The 12,359-nt window shown below is 32.3% G+C and overlaps 2 protein-coding genes across 2 annotated transcripts; one reads left to right on the top strand and one right to left on the bottom strand.

The window, feature by feature from the left end:
• The first annotated feature begins 388 nt into the window (after positions 1–388).
• Positions 389–3,285, top strand: LOC105124527 (amino-acid permease BAT1 homolog). Its single transcript, XM_011024573.1, has 7 exons — positions 389–589; positions 777–959; positions 1,275–1,394; positions 1,470–1,661; positions 1,775–2,080; positions 2,279–2,461; positions 2,667–3,285. Exons 1-7 carry the CDS (start codon positions 488–490, stop codon positions 3,156–3,158), a joined length of 1,578 nt encoding a protein of 525 aa, XP_011022875.1. The 5' UTR covers positions 389–487; the 3' UTR covers positions 3,159–3,285.
• A 102-nt stretch (positions 3,286–3,387) lies between these two features.
• Positions 3,388–7,667, bottom strand: LOC105124526 (lipase-like PAD4). The gene is made up of 4 exons (XM_011024571.1): positions 7,540–7,667; positions 7,082–7,421; positions 4,396–5,112; positions 3,388–4,281 (listed from the first exon to the last, which is right to left on the bottom strand). Exons 1-4 carry the CDS (start codon positions 7,557–7,559, stop codon positions 3,481–3,483), a joined length of 1,878 nt encoding a protein of 625 aa, XP_011022873.1. The 5' UTR covers positions 7,560–7,667; the 3' UTR covers positions 3,388–3,480.
• Positions 7,668–12,359: the final 4,692 nt, after the last annotated feature.

The following is a 12,359-nucleotide window of genomic DNA, read 5'->3' as shown; positions in this document are numbered from 1 at the left end:
GTTGCCAACCTTATTTCCCCGGAAAAAAAAACCGCTCTATGCTTATACTTGTCTTGACACCCATATAATATAAGAATCGTTGATTGTGAAATGTGATGCTGAATGCTAGGTAGCGTGGGAATAGGGATATGCAGCTGATATTATATTTGCTTGGAGGGAGCCACTAAATAAAATTCAAACATGGCAGCAGCAAACATGGACTGAAATGCTTAAATTAAATGCAAAAAGATACTATCGGTGGAAGGAAGCATAAGTCAACACTTTCTGGAAACCTTCAATGAAGGGAGAAAGTTTCATATAACGTGCTCAGTTTCATCTTTACCTAAACACTTTCTGGAAACCTTCAATGAAGGGAGAAAGTTTCATATAACGTGCTCAGTTTCATCTTTACCTAAACACTTTCTGGAAACCTTCAATGAAGGGAGAAAGTTTCATATAACGTGCTCAGTTTCATCTTTACCTAAATTGGAGACACTGTCTTGGTGGCATGGAATATAGACGACCAGAGGCAGCAAAAGTCCAAGAAATGGATCCCGGGGAGAAGCGACTCAATGAACTGGGATACAAGCAAGAGCTCAGAAGGGAAATGGTATTCTTGAACCTTGATTCCTCTTTGTACCTTAGATTTTGTTCTTCTTTTGTGTATGTTTTGGTAGGTTTTTGTTCTCTCTTGTTGATGGAATGCTAAAAATCTTACCCTTTTAATGGGGCTCTATTAGATTTTCTTTTATCATTTGCAGATGTACTTATTGTGTTTTTCCTTTTATTTGTTGCAGACTTTGTTCAAAACTCTTGCAATATCATTTTCAACAATAACCCTTTTCACAGGGATTACTCCCCTGTATGGTTCAAGCCTTCTATATGCAGGTCCTGCAAGTCTTGTCTGGGGATGGGTGGTTGTATCTTTCTTCACCTGGTTTGTTGGCATTGCAATGGCTGAGATCTGTTCCTCTTTTCCAGTTTGTACCTTCTAAACTTCCTAGTCTATTCTTAATGATTCTATGTTTCAGTTGTTGTTTATGCAAGTCTGTTCCTAATCAAATTCTAAATCTGTGAATTGAATGCTTCTTCTCTAAAAAGCTTGTAAGTTCTAAGAATTTATACTTGTTTTATGTCTATGAGAGGAAAGTGATCTCCTTGATTGGGAAATTTTGGCAGTAATTTCTCAGAATAAAATTGAAGGCATTTCTGAAAGTTTCATGCCTGATTAAACTATGCATAATTTAGATGCAAGTTTTAGAGACCTAACATTCTCTTGGATGCAAATTAAACAGACAACCGGGTCTCTCTATTTTTGGGCAGCTCATTTAGCAGGTCCCAGATGGGGACCGTTTGCATCTTGGTGTTGTGCTTGGCTTGAGACCATAGGGCTAGTCGCAGGCATCGGAACACAGGTAGATCTCTATTCAGTGGACTCTCACCTTTCAGAAATGAGATTGAGATGTTGATTCTTTTACTTGGTTTGGAAGGCATATGCAGGTTCACAAACTTTGCAGAGTATCATCTTATTATGCACCGGAACAAATAAAGATGGAGGATATTTTGCACCTAAATGGTTGTTCTTATGCATGTACATAGGCCTCACATTGATATGGGCAGTGCTCAACACATTTGCATTGGAAGTAATAGCCTTCATTGATGTAATTTCAATATGGTGGCAGGTAAAAATCTTGTGTTTTTCGGGTTACTGCTAGAGTCTTTCTTTTCTTTTCTTTTTTCCTTTCTTTCTTTCTAGTGCAAAATAAAAACTACTGATTTTGATTTCTTATGGTAGGTTATTGGAGGGTTGGTTATTGTTATAATGCTTCCTCTGGTGTCGCTTACTACAAAATCTGCTTCATATGTATTCACTCATTTTGAAACCGCGCCTAACTCGACAGGAATATCAAGCAAACCTTACGTGGTCGTTCTATCTTTCCTTGTTAGTCAGTATTCCTTGTATGGATATGATGCAGCAGCCCATCTGACAGAGGAAACTAAAGGTGCAGATAAAAATGGTCCTATTGCAATTCTTTCTAGCATTGGGATCATTACGGTATTTGGCTGGGCTTATATCCTAGCCCTTACTTTCAGTATTCAGGTATGTTTGGCTAGTCTTACAATTGCCCTTCTGATTCCTGTAATTTCTTTCCTTGTTAGTCGGTATTTCCACTTTGACGTTGTAATATTGTTGTCATCATCAAAAGTTATTTAGTTTAGATCCACCCACCTCTAGGAATTTGTTGGTGGGATTCAGCTGAAGTCTAAAATCTAAACTCTACTTGCAACTCTTCTTCAGGATTTTGGCTACCTATACGATCCAAGCAATGAGACTGCAGGTGCATTTGTGCCAGCTCAAATACTCTATGATGCATTCCAAGGAAGATATCATAATTCTGCTGGAGCAATCGTTTTACTGCTCATCATATGGGGCTCATTTTTCTTCGGTGGGCTCTCAATCACCACCAGTGCAGCTAGAGTGGTAAGTAGTTGAGTTCTCGTAGGCTTGTAGCTTTATCAAGATTCAAGACTTCACAGTGCTACCTATTTGACAGCTTCGAACGTGATCTTACAGAACTGCATTGTGACAATGATATCCATCTCTTTCTGCTAGGAAATTGACATACAAATTGAAAAGACTGAATCTGATATCTAACACCAAATGGATGTGCCATTGTTTCCTTCAGGTGTATGCTTTATCAAGAGATGAAGGAATTCCCTTTTCATCCATCTGGCGAAAAATCCACCCGAAGCATAAAGTTCCCTCAAATGCAGTGTGGCTATGTGCAGCCATCTGCATTCTTCTTGGACTCCCGATCTTGAAAGTCAATGTAGTCTTCACTGCCATAACTTCCATATGTACAATTGGATGGGTTGGAGGCTATGCAGTTCCAATCTTTGCAAGAATAGTAATGGACGAGAAGAATTTCAAAGCTGGGCCGTTTTACCTAGGCAAAGCAAGGAGGCCAGTTTGCATCATTGCCTTTCTGTGGATTTGTTATACCTGTTCAGTCTTTCTTCTGCCAACTTATTACCCCCTTTCCTGGAATACTTTCAACTATGCGCCGGGGGCTATAGGTGTTGGTTTGAGTTTGATAATGCTCTGGTGGATTCTGGATGCAAGGAAATGGTTCAAGGGACCTGTTAGAAATATTGATATTTCAAATGGGAAGGTTTAAGCTGCCATCACAAATTCAACCTTGCATGTTTATATTGGGATCCCATAGTTTCAGTGTCTCCTTTTTATGTAATTGTTAGGTTATTTTTTCTTTGAAAGAAAAGGTCTTACATTTTCTTTTAGTTAAATTTCACCAGTTTTTGTTCGATTCAAGCACCGGAGAATTGCTGGCAGCAATTTTTCAAGGCATTTTTCTGCAGAAGGGACACAACATGAATCCAGATATTGTATAGATTGATTCATATACCATACACTACAAAGATGTTTTACATATTCATTACAAATCCTGCATGGCAATTGGCATCATGGCCTTTGAATAGAAACTATGGAACTATTTCCCTGTTCATAAAACCGGAAAACTGGGGACGGAATTGCTCCCTTTGCGATTTCAGTTCATTATAATCTTTCAGCCACAAAGAATAGCTCGAATTCTTTAACACCACATCTGCAGACACCTCCTTAGTTTCAACCAACGTTTTTGCATAGCTTGCAAAACTATCCATCTTCTCCCAAAGCAAAGCCGAATGACTAGGATCCCTAGTATTCCCAACATCATCTAACAACCCCCTAGCTTCCTCCACTTTAGCCCAAAAACATGTGTCCTGAGTCAAACTAGCATACTTGCTCCGTTTATTCTCTTCATCTCTAACATTTCTCCCTTTCCACCACCTATCGAATATCTGGTACCTCCTCTCTCTTCCATGGTTAATGTAATGCCCCTTACTGTGATGCATGCCTGTTCGATAATACTCAGCAATATCTAGAGGCTCGACAAGGAGCTTATAGAACTGTGAAGAATAGACCCATTTTCCATGTCTGTGAAAATCATGAGGGAGTTGATTGCTTTCCATCAAGTCGATTACGTTGTCCCAAAACTTAGCTAGCTTGTGCCGGTTCAAGTTGACTTTAAAGTCCCTTTTCGAGGCTCCCCTTCGTTTAAAGGAGTCATAGTAACCCATCTGATCATCAGACCGGTCGCACAATTCTTTATACCACTCTATTTCTGCCCTGTAAGGATTGATTCTGGACAGCTTAATTGCCAGATTGGCACAGTTTAGGTTTGGTGTACGCCCCATTCGCCTTGCTGCCTTTAGGCAATCTTTGGCTGGCCCTGCGACTGGTTCCTGTGCATTGATTCAAGAAGGAATGACTTAAGAAAGCTTTTCCACTTCTCTTAAAATATATTATAGCAGAACAAAGCCAAAAGAATGCCCACTACTTCTAATAGAAAGCACTACCTGACAGGAAATTCCCGAGGACTGTAATGCCAGTACAACTCCTGCTTCATAGCTTGATTCAGGAAGCTCTCCTTCCATGAAACTTCTCCTCTCCAAAAATTGTGAGGAAATTCTCTCTACATAATCACCATACTTGAGATGATCCTCAATGCTACAGCTAGACGACCCCGTTGCAAGCAACAAATACATCATTTTAATAACAGATTCCACGTTGTCCACACAAATTGCTCCGTCTTCAGAACAGAAAAAATAGTTCCCAAATGGCCTAAACACTCCTGTCACTGCCTCTTCCCCAGCTTCTACTGACCTTCTCAGATGAACCAACACAAACTTGAAAATCTCTGCCTCGTAGTCATCATTTCGTTGGACAGCAAGCAATCCAAGATGTGGAGAAGTCATATACAAGTGCCAAAACTGTAATAGGGGTTTTATGAGGGGAGCTATGGGATCTAGTGGAGCAAAGAGTATCCGTGGCATTAAGTCATACTTCGATACAACATGGCAAAATTTGCCACCCCATCTTTCGCGAAGAATGGCACGAGAAAGGGTCTCGTTGCCTAGCAATGGAGAGCCAAAGGTGATGCATAGTAATGAGAGGTTCGGAGAATTGGATTGAAGATAAGAAAGGAGCCAAAGAGCAGCAAGAGAGGCAGTTGTTCCACCAATGGAATGGCCTGTGAAGATAATTGACTGGCTTGTCTGCATTAGCGTAGACATCTGCATACACATGTTTATTCTTGAAGATAAACTACATGATATTATACAAATTATTAGTAAAAGGATTTGTTCAACCAATAGAAATCCTTGCTTCTTTTTTTCTCTTCTTTTTGTGAGCTTTCTCAAAAGTTTAACAATTCTAGAAGTTCAAGCTTCTCCAAAGTTGCATTACAGGTTGACCTGAATAGTACTTGGTCAACTATGTTGCCTCCGACTAAAATCATCTTAATCTAAAGTTCAAAGAAATTATAACATCATGTTTAAGAAATTATTTCAATTTAAAAGCTTAGATTATTAAAAAAAAATATTATTCTTTAAAAAAGAGTCTTTTGTATATATATATATATATATATATATATATATATATATATTATTCTTTAAAGTGGTATCAATAGAAATCATCATCCACCACCATTATAACAAAAGTGAATATATTGATTGAATTTGTCAAGGAAACAAATTGAACTAAATCATCATCCACCACCATTATAACAAAAGGAAATTTGGATAATCTTTTTATATTTTTAAAAATTAATATTAAATAATAAAATTAAAATCAAATCATACAAATTTTTTAAACTAGTAATTCAGGATTTTAGATAAAAAATCATCCATGAAAAAACAATGAAATTCAATTCCAAACAAATATAATATCTAATGATGAATTATCATTGTTATTATTATAACAATTATTATTCTCATCATTCTTATTATTAGTATTATTATCATTACTATTATTATTATTATTGTTTATACTATTATAATTATTATCATCGTTATTATAACTAATATTATTATTATATTTATTCTTATCAGTATCATTATTATTATTACTACTACTATTATTATTATTAATATTATTATTATTAAATTTTTTAAAAATATTATTATTGAAAAATTTATAAATTTTATTTAAATAATAAAATTATAAATTATTATTAATAGTAGTATTACTATAATTCCAAATACTATTTTCTATTACTGTACAATTATTATTATTATATTTGAAACAAACGTGTGATTCCTTGAGGGAGTGTGAGTCTTCCTTTTTGTACAGAAACATTGAACGAAGATGCAATGATGACCATGGTAGTGCCATCAATGCTTTCCCACTAGCCCTCGGGTGATCTGGAGATAGTAAATAAAGCCAGGTGGGATGGCAAGAAAATCACGGTGAAATTAAAGAAGATTGATTTCCTAGAAAATAATATAAATTATATTATTAAATTTTAATTAAAATTTTAAAATTTTAATTAGATATATTTATTAATATAATATCAAAATTTTGATAATTATCATTATAAATTTGGATCTTATTATCTATATTTATTTGATAAAATATAAATATAAAATAAATTAAATATGTGTAAATTTTTAATTTAAAGGATAAAAAATAAATTTTATTTAAAAATTTTACTTAAAAATTTAAATTTTTAAATAGAAATTATTAGGTGGCATGGTTTAGAAAGTTTCTTCTCTGCAATGAAAAGATTCCATCTTTTATGAGATGAAAATCAAAGAAAATGCCAACTCTTTTCTGTGCCCTAATGGGAAAGAACAGCTTGCCTTTTAGCAGCTACTGATAACGAAAATGGACATGCCATGCCATGACATCCATTCATTCTTGCCATTTCTTTCTATGGTTATAGCCTTTAACTTTTTGACATGTTAACTCACCTCTTCATCCCCACATAACTATCTTTAGATAGCCAGAATTACTGTCTTTATTACCTTCTTGATTTTTTGTCCCGTTTTTCTGTGAGAGATTGGTGGTGCGAGAGTCTGTTAACAGTTAATTTTCAAAGTATTTTCTCTGGAAAATATATTTTGAAGTGAAAATGAACTACTACCACGTTAACATACAAACAGAAGATTCATATTTTCTCTGGTTTTCTTCCCAACCAAACAGCATATAATTAATTAATCAACACACGTATATCAAGGAAGATCACCATGGAAGAAAACAGACCTGGTTTTGAAAACTTGGGTCGCTGTATATATTCTCGAAAATCCTCAGCAAGGCACCTTGCACCATGACAGGCTCTTCCCCTTCATTTTGGTCATGTAAAGGAGCAAAAAGGTCATTGCCAGCAACATCATGTACTGGCAAACGAACCAAATTCTTGAAACTGGGGTCTGAGCCTGATACAAATAGGGTGCCGGGAAAGGCCACATACCCAATATTTCCGACCTGTTCAGCGACGAAACTCTGCGGTGATTTTGCTTGGGCGAGATTGCATAACCTCCATGACTCGGTTAGCAATGGTGTGGAAGCCAGGAAATTGGCCAGCATCCCACTAGTCTCAAACCTGCCAATATTGGATGGTCATCAAGAAAATACGATTAGCTAGCCATATGAGATATAAATACAAGTTTAGTTTTCTAGTCAATTTCTTGGAAAAGATTGGTTTGTGAGCGAGTCCTTACGGCGAAGTTTCTGTATCCATGGAAAGATTTGGCTTATGAGAAAAAAACTGCTTGAGTTGAAAACTTGGCTTGTTGAAACATAGGAGGTTTCTCTTTGTTGCTTGTGTTTGTCTTCGGCTTTGCTTGTTCTTTTTTTATAAAAGACCGTAAATAAAAAAACAAATAGGGAAAAAAGGAATTTATGTGGTCCCTCGAGTTTGTAACTTCAATCATTTTAATCCCTCTATTCAGTCCACTAAAATTATAAACAAGCCATCTCTTATATAGGGCTGCTCTCGGGTGTCGTTAAGATTATTTTTTATTTAAAAATATATTAAAATAATATTTTTTTTATTTTAAAAATTGATTTTTCACGTAATAAAAAAATTTAAAATTATTAAAAAATAATTTTAATAAAAAGTTGGTTAAACCACAACTCAATCATAATGGCAAAAAAAAATACATTAATATTTTGATTTTTTTATAAGTTTTGGAGAGAACATTTCATTGTTGAATTCCTTTTTTAAGTCAATTTGTCAGTTTGTAGGGTTTTTTTTTTTTTTAGAGATGGGGTTCATCATGTACCCCCACCTCATCTTTTATATTATTAATGTTATTATTATTATTAGTGTGGTGGACTTTGAGGAAGCTGACTCAGATTTTTACCTCAGATTTTATTTTAATTTTATTTTTTTGGTTTTAGGTTACTCTATTCATATTTATTTCCCATTTGTAAAAAATAAAAAATAAAATTATTTCCCATTTGTGGGTGCTCCACGCGTAAACGCGGTGGCGTTCAAAGTGGAAGAAAGTTCCTGCTCCCACTCGTACGTTAAAACCTTTTATTATTCCTGCAGTTGCTTTTAAATAAAAAACTTCTTTTTTATTTTAATAAGATATAGTTTTAGAAAGAAATTTATATGTTGGGATTAAGTTTTTTATTGGATTTTAAATGAATCATCAGTTATTAAATTATTTAAACTTTGAATGATTTTCTTCAACAATAAAATATGCTTAAATAATTTTAATTAACTAAGACCAAGACCTGTTTGTTCATAAAAATAGTTTAATATAAATCATCTTCCAAAAGACCTGTTTGTTCATAAAAATAGTATAATATAAATCATCTTCCAAACTTGTATATATATATATATATATATATATATATATATTATGTTTAATTTTATAAAGCTTAGTTTGTAATTGTGTTATAAATAGCATTTTACCAAAAAAAAAATTAATTTAATTTTTTTATATTTTAAATAGTTTTGATGTTCTATTGTTAAAAATTAATTTTAAAAAATAAAAAATATATTAATTTAATAAATACTCTGAAAAAAATACTTTAATATAAACTTATGTAATTTAAGTCAAGGGCTATCCGGTGATGTTACAAAGTAGAAAAAAAAAGCACTTTCTAAATATATAAAATAAATGCACCTGATTTAAGAAAAAATAATAATATCATTATATTTTTTTTTAATGTACTTCAAAACATAAAACATGTCGCAGGCCGGGTCTGGCCAGGACATCAGCTTGATTAGTCAAGCCGGGAGAGGCATATAAGAAATTAGCCAGATATAGGCTTGGTATGAGCCAATCTGGCTCGATCTATATTCTTAATTAAGTCAAGCAAACAATCACGGTACCGATTTTTATTGTATTTATTCATCAATAAGCAAAAGAGTGATGTTCTGTTAACAAATGCTTATTTAAAAGAAATTAAATTTTTAGTTTAGAGTGAATTAGTTTTCTAGCCAATTTTTTTAACCTGACCAAAAAAAAGAGGCCTTGATAATTATTAAATTATTTAATATTATTATTAAATATGATTAATTTTGAATTATTCTTGCCTCACTTCTAACTTTATCCTGCTTTAAAATTAACTTTATAAGAGTTGTATTAATATAACCTAGTTTAGTTTATTTGAAAAATTTAAAAATAATTTGAATAATTAATAAAAAAATAATTTGATTTTAATAATATTTAAAATAATATTTTTTTATTAAAACAATAATATGCTAGATCAACCCAGATATTGCAGCATAACCTATAATATGTTAGATCAACCCAGATATTGCAGCATAACCTATCAAATTTCCTATAAATCTTGAACTTTGCTGGATTTAACAATTTTTTTGTTTAAGTTATTTCTTATTTAATGACATGATAACAAAGCTAAAAACTCCTATAATTGAACATTAATCAAATATTGAGATGTTTGTGTTGAAATTGTGATAATCTCATATAAAACAAATCAAAACAAATTATAGTTATTAATTCAAAATCAATCAAATATTTAAAAATAAAATTAATAAAAAATCCAAAAAATATTCAATTGAAAAAAAAAGGAGATTGAATCTTTTTAAAAAATAATTTGACTCTATTATTAAACCGAACTCAACGATTCTTTGTCTAGCCTGAATTTAGAATTTACCCAAATAAGAGTTGATTTCATATGATTCAATTGATTTGATGGGTATAAAAACAATTTAAATGTTAAGTAAAAGCATGGCTTGATTTTAAAATAACTTTAAGATGATATTATTTTTTAAAATATTAAGACGATGATATATCAAATTAACATGGATTTTGTGACTTAACTCTTAAAACATGTGACCCGAATAATGGATTCTATTGAGTTTAAAAAATTTAATTGTTAATATTATTTCTTATTTAATGATATGATAATAAAAATAGACTCTTATAAAAATTAAATACTAACCAGATACTGAGATATTTATTTGAGATTATAATAATTTTATAAAAAAATAAAAAAATAAATTATAATGACCCAATCAAATTAATAAAATATTAAATAAAGAAACTAGAAGAAAAAAATTTGGAAGGTAAGATTTAAAAATAAAAGATAAAAAAAGGGAAAAAAGATTGAAAACTTGTAAACACAATTGAGATGATTCAATTTTGAAATAAACAATGAAGCCCTGTAACATTATTCAACAGTTTAGAGTTTTAATAGAAAGCCCTTTTGTCTGTAATAAAATTTTACATAAGATTCCTTTATACCAAAACAGACTTATATATATATATATATGATTAATTAATTAATTAATTAATCAATGTTAGGACAACATAGTTTTAAAATTCAATCTCGGAATCAACTTGAGAGGACATGTCACATTAATTTATTTTTATGAGTTCTACAATTAAAATCTTCACTGCCCAAAAAAAATATAAATTTCAGAAAAAACATGCTCAAAAAAATAAAATTATAAAAATAAAATATTCAGTCGGCCACGCATACAGTGACTAATTGGTCGTTCAAAGAGGGTGACCGCACCTGGTCTCATATAATCCAATTAATGTTCCATCATTATCTCTATAATCACCATGAATATATAATAATTAGCTTTACCACTATTATATGCTTGTGATCATCCTTATCATATCAATATTATATCATGGACATGTCCACCACTGTTTCCTAATAAAGTAATAATTATCATTAATGAAAGAAATGAACTCTTGTTTGTTTGCTTGCTTCCATGAATAGTGTGGGAAATGAAAGAAATTGATGTTATATTTGATTTAAAAGAATTTGGAGTTTAGTATTAAAAGGAGGTTTGAGGCTGTTATAATTGTCGTTTTTTGAAATATTTTTTATTTAAAAATATATTAAAATAATATTTTTTATTTTTTTAAAATTATTTTTGATATCAATATTTAAAATTATGAAAAAATAATAATTTAAAATAAAATTTATTTATTTTTAAAACATGCAAATTAACCATGAATTGAGAACGCTTGCAATCAGAAACCAAGAATACTTATTGAAGCCATGATAGGGAGACAAATTGTCATCATTATACACAGATTTAGAGGCAAAAGTCCAAGATGAAGGACAGAAAAAGGCTGCCCTAATGTCTACTTTTGTGTGGGACATTTTTCGACACTGAATTGTGGTGAAGACCTCTCGACTCCATGTGTCAAAAACCTTTCCGAGCCATGCATGTGTTCCTGTTCTTCGGACTGTGTCATGGCAGTACCCATACTCAACAATATATATATATATATATATATAATGAAAGGTTGTACAGGGCAGATTAGATATTTCACCCACGTTTTGCCGGTTCAATAATGTTTTTCAGGAAAAAACAATGAATGTATATGCTGCAAAATAATTCTGCCTGTAGCGAGCATATTCCCATGGACCCTTACAGAGACCTCAAGGGAGTCCCATGATGATGTGTTCATGTTATTGCGGTGGTTGCGCTAAATGTGTCCGTATCCTCATTGTCTTACTGTAATAAACTCTTAGTTTCAAGATGTTTATTTCTAGGTTTCAGTCAAAGTCAAATTATTCATGTAGACTGCAGAGTTCTTAAAGATTTTGCTTTTCATTGATTTGAGATTTATTAAACAGTAATGCACCCTCTCAGTCAACACCTCATGTTTCCTAATTAACAATAAATTTAAATACAAGAAACCGTGTCTTCAGATTTTAATCAAATTTAGTGGCCTGAATCATGTTCCGAGAGCATTCTAATCCTTATTATTGACTCTGTGTTCATATTTAAAACAAAAAAAACCAGACCATGATCTAGATTTTACCTGACAGGAATTGCAGTTCAAACTCTAGAAATTCTGTTAAACGTACCATGATTTTATTTTATTTTTACTCTTTTTCAGTGACAGAGGCCTTGCCCACGCTGTGCATGCACTGATGTGACCTTCCAATGTCGTGCCAGAGACTCCGTTTGTTAGGTGAAACGTGAGGTGGCCTCCACTGTCCTCGAGTGGGGACAACATTTCAAATCATGAGAAAGATGAATTTAATGTAAATAAACTAAAAAAATCATTGAGAAAATGAAAAAAATCAA

This window comes from Populus euphratica, unplaced genomic scaffold (assembly GCF_000495115.2).
Source record: "Populus euphratica unplaced genomic scaffold, PopEup_1.0 scaffold35.1, whole genome shotgun sequence".
Classification (NCBI taxonomy): Eukaryota; Viridiplantae; Streptophyta; class Magnoliopsida; order Malpighiales; family Salicaceae; genus Populus; species Populus euphratica.
This window is presented reverse-complemented; position numbering and strand designations above follow the sequence as displayed.

Coding starts and splice junctions, on each gene's coding strand:
- LOC105124527 (XM_011024573.1), top strand. CDS start 488: ATGGAATATAGACGACCAGAGGCAGCAAAAGTCCAAGAAATGGATCCC. Junction 1,662..1,774: donor TAATTTCAATATGGTGGCAG/GTAAAAATCTTG, acceptor TTCTTATGGTAG/GTTATTGGAGGGTTGGTTAT. Junction 2,081..2,278: donor CCCTTACTTTCAGTATTCAG/GTATGTTTGGCT, acceptor ACTCTTCTTCAG/GATTTTGGCTACCTATACGA.
- LOC105124526 (XM_011024571.1), bottom strand. CDS start 7,559: ATGGATACAGAAACTTCGCC. Junction 7,422..7,539: donor ATGGATACAGAAACTTCGCC/GTAAGGACTCGC, acceptor CAATATTGGCAG/GTTTGAGACTAGTGGGATGC. Junction 4,282..4,395: donor CCTCGGGAATTTCCTGTCAG/GTAGTGCTTTCT, acceptor ATCAATGCACAG/GAACCAGTCGCAGGGCCAGC.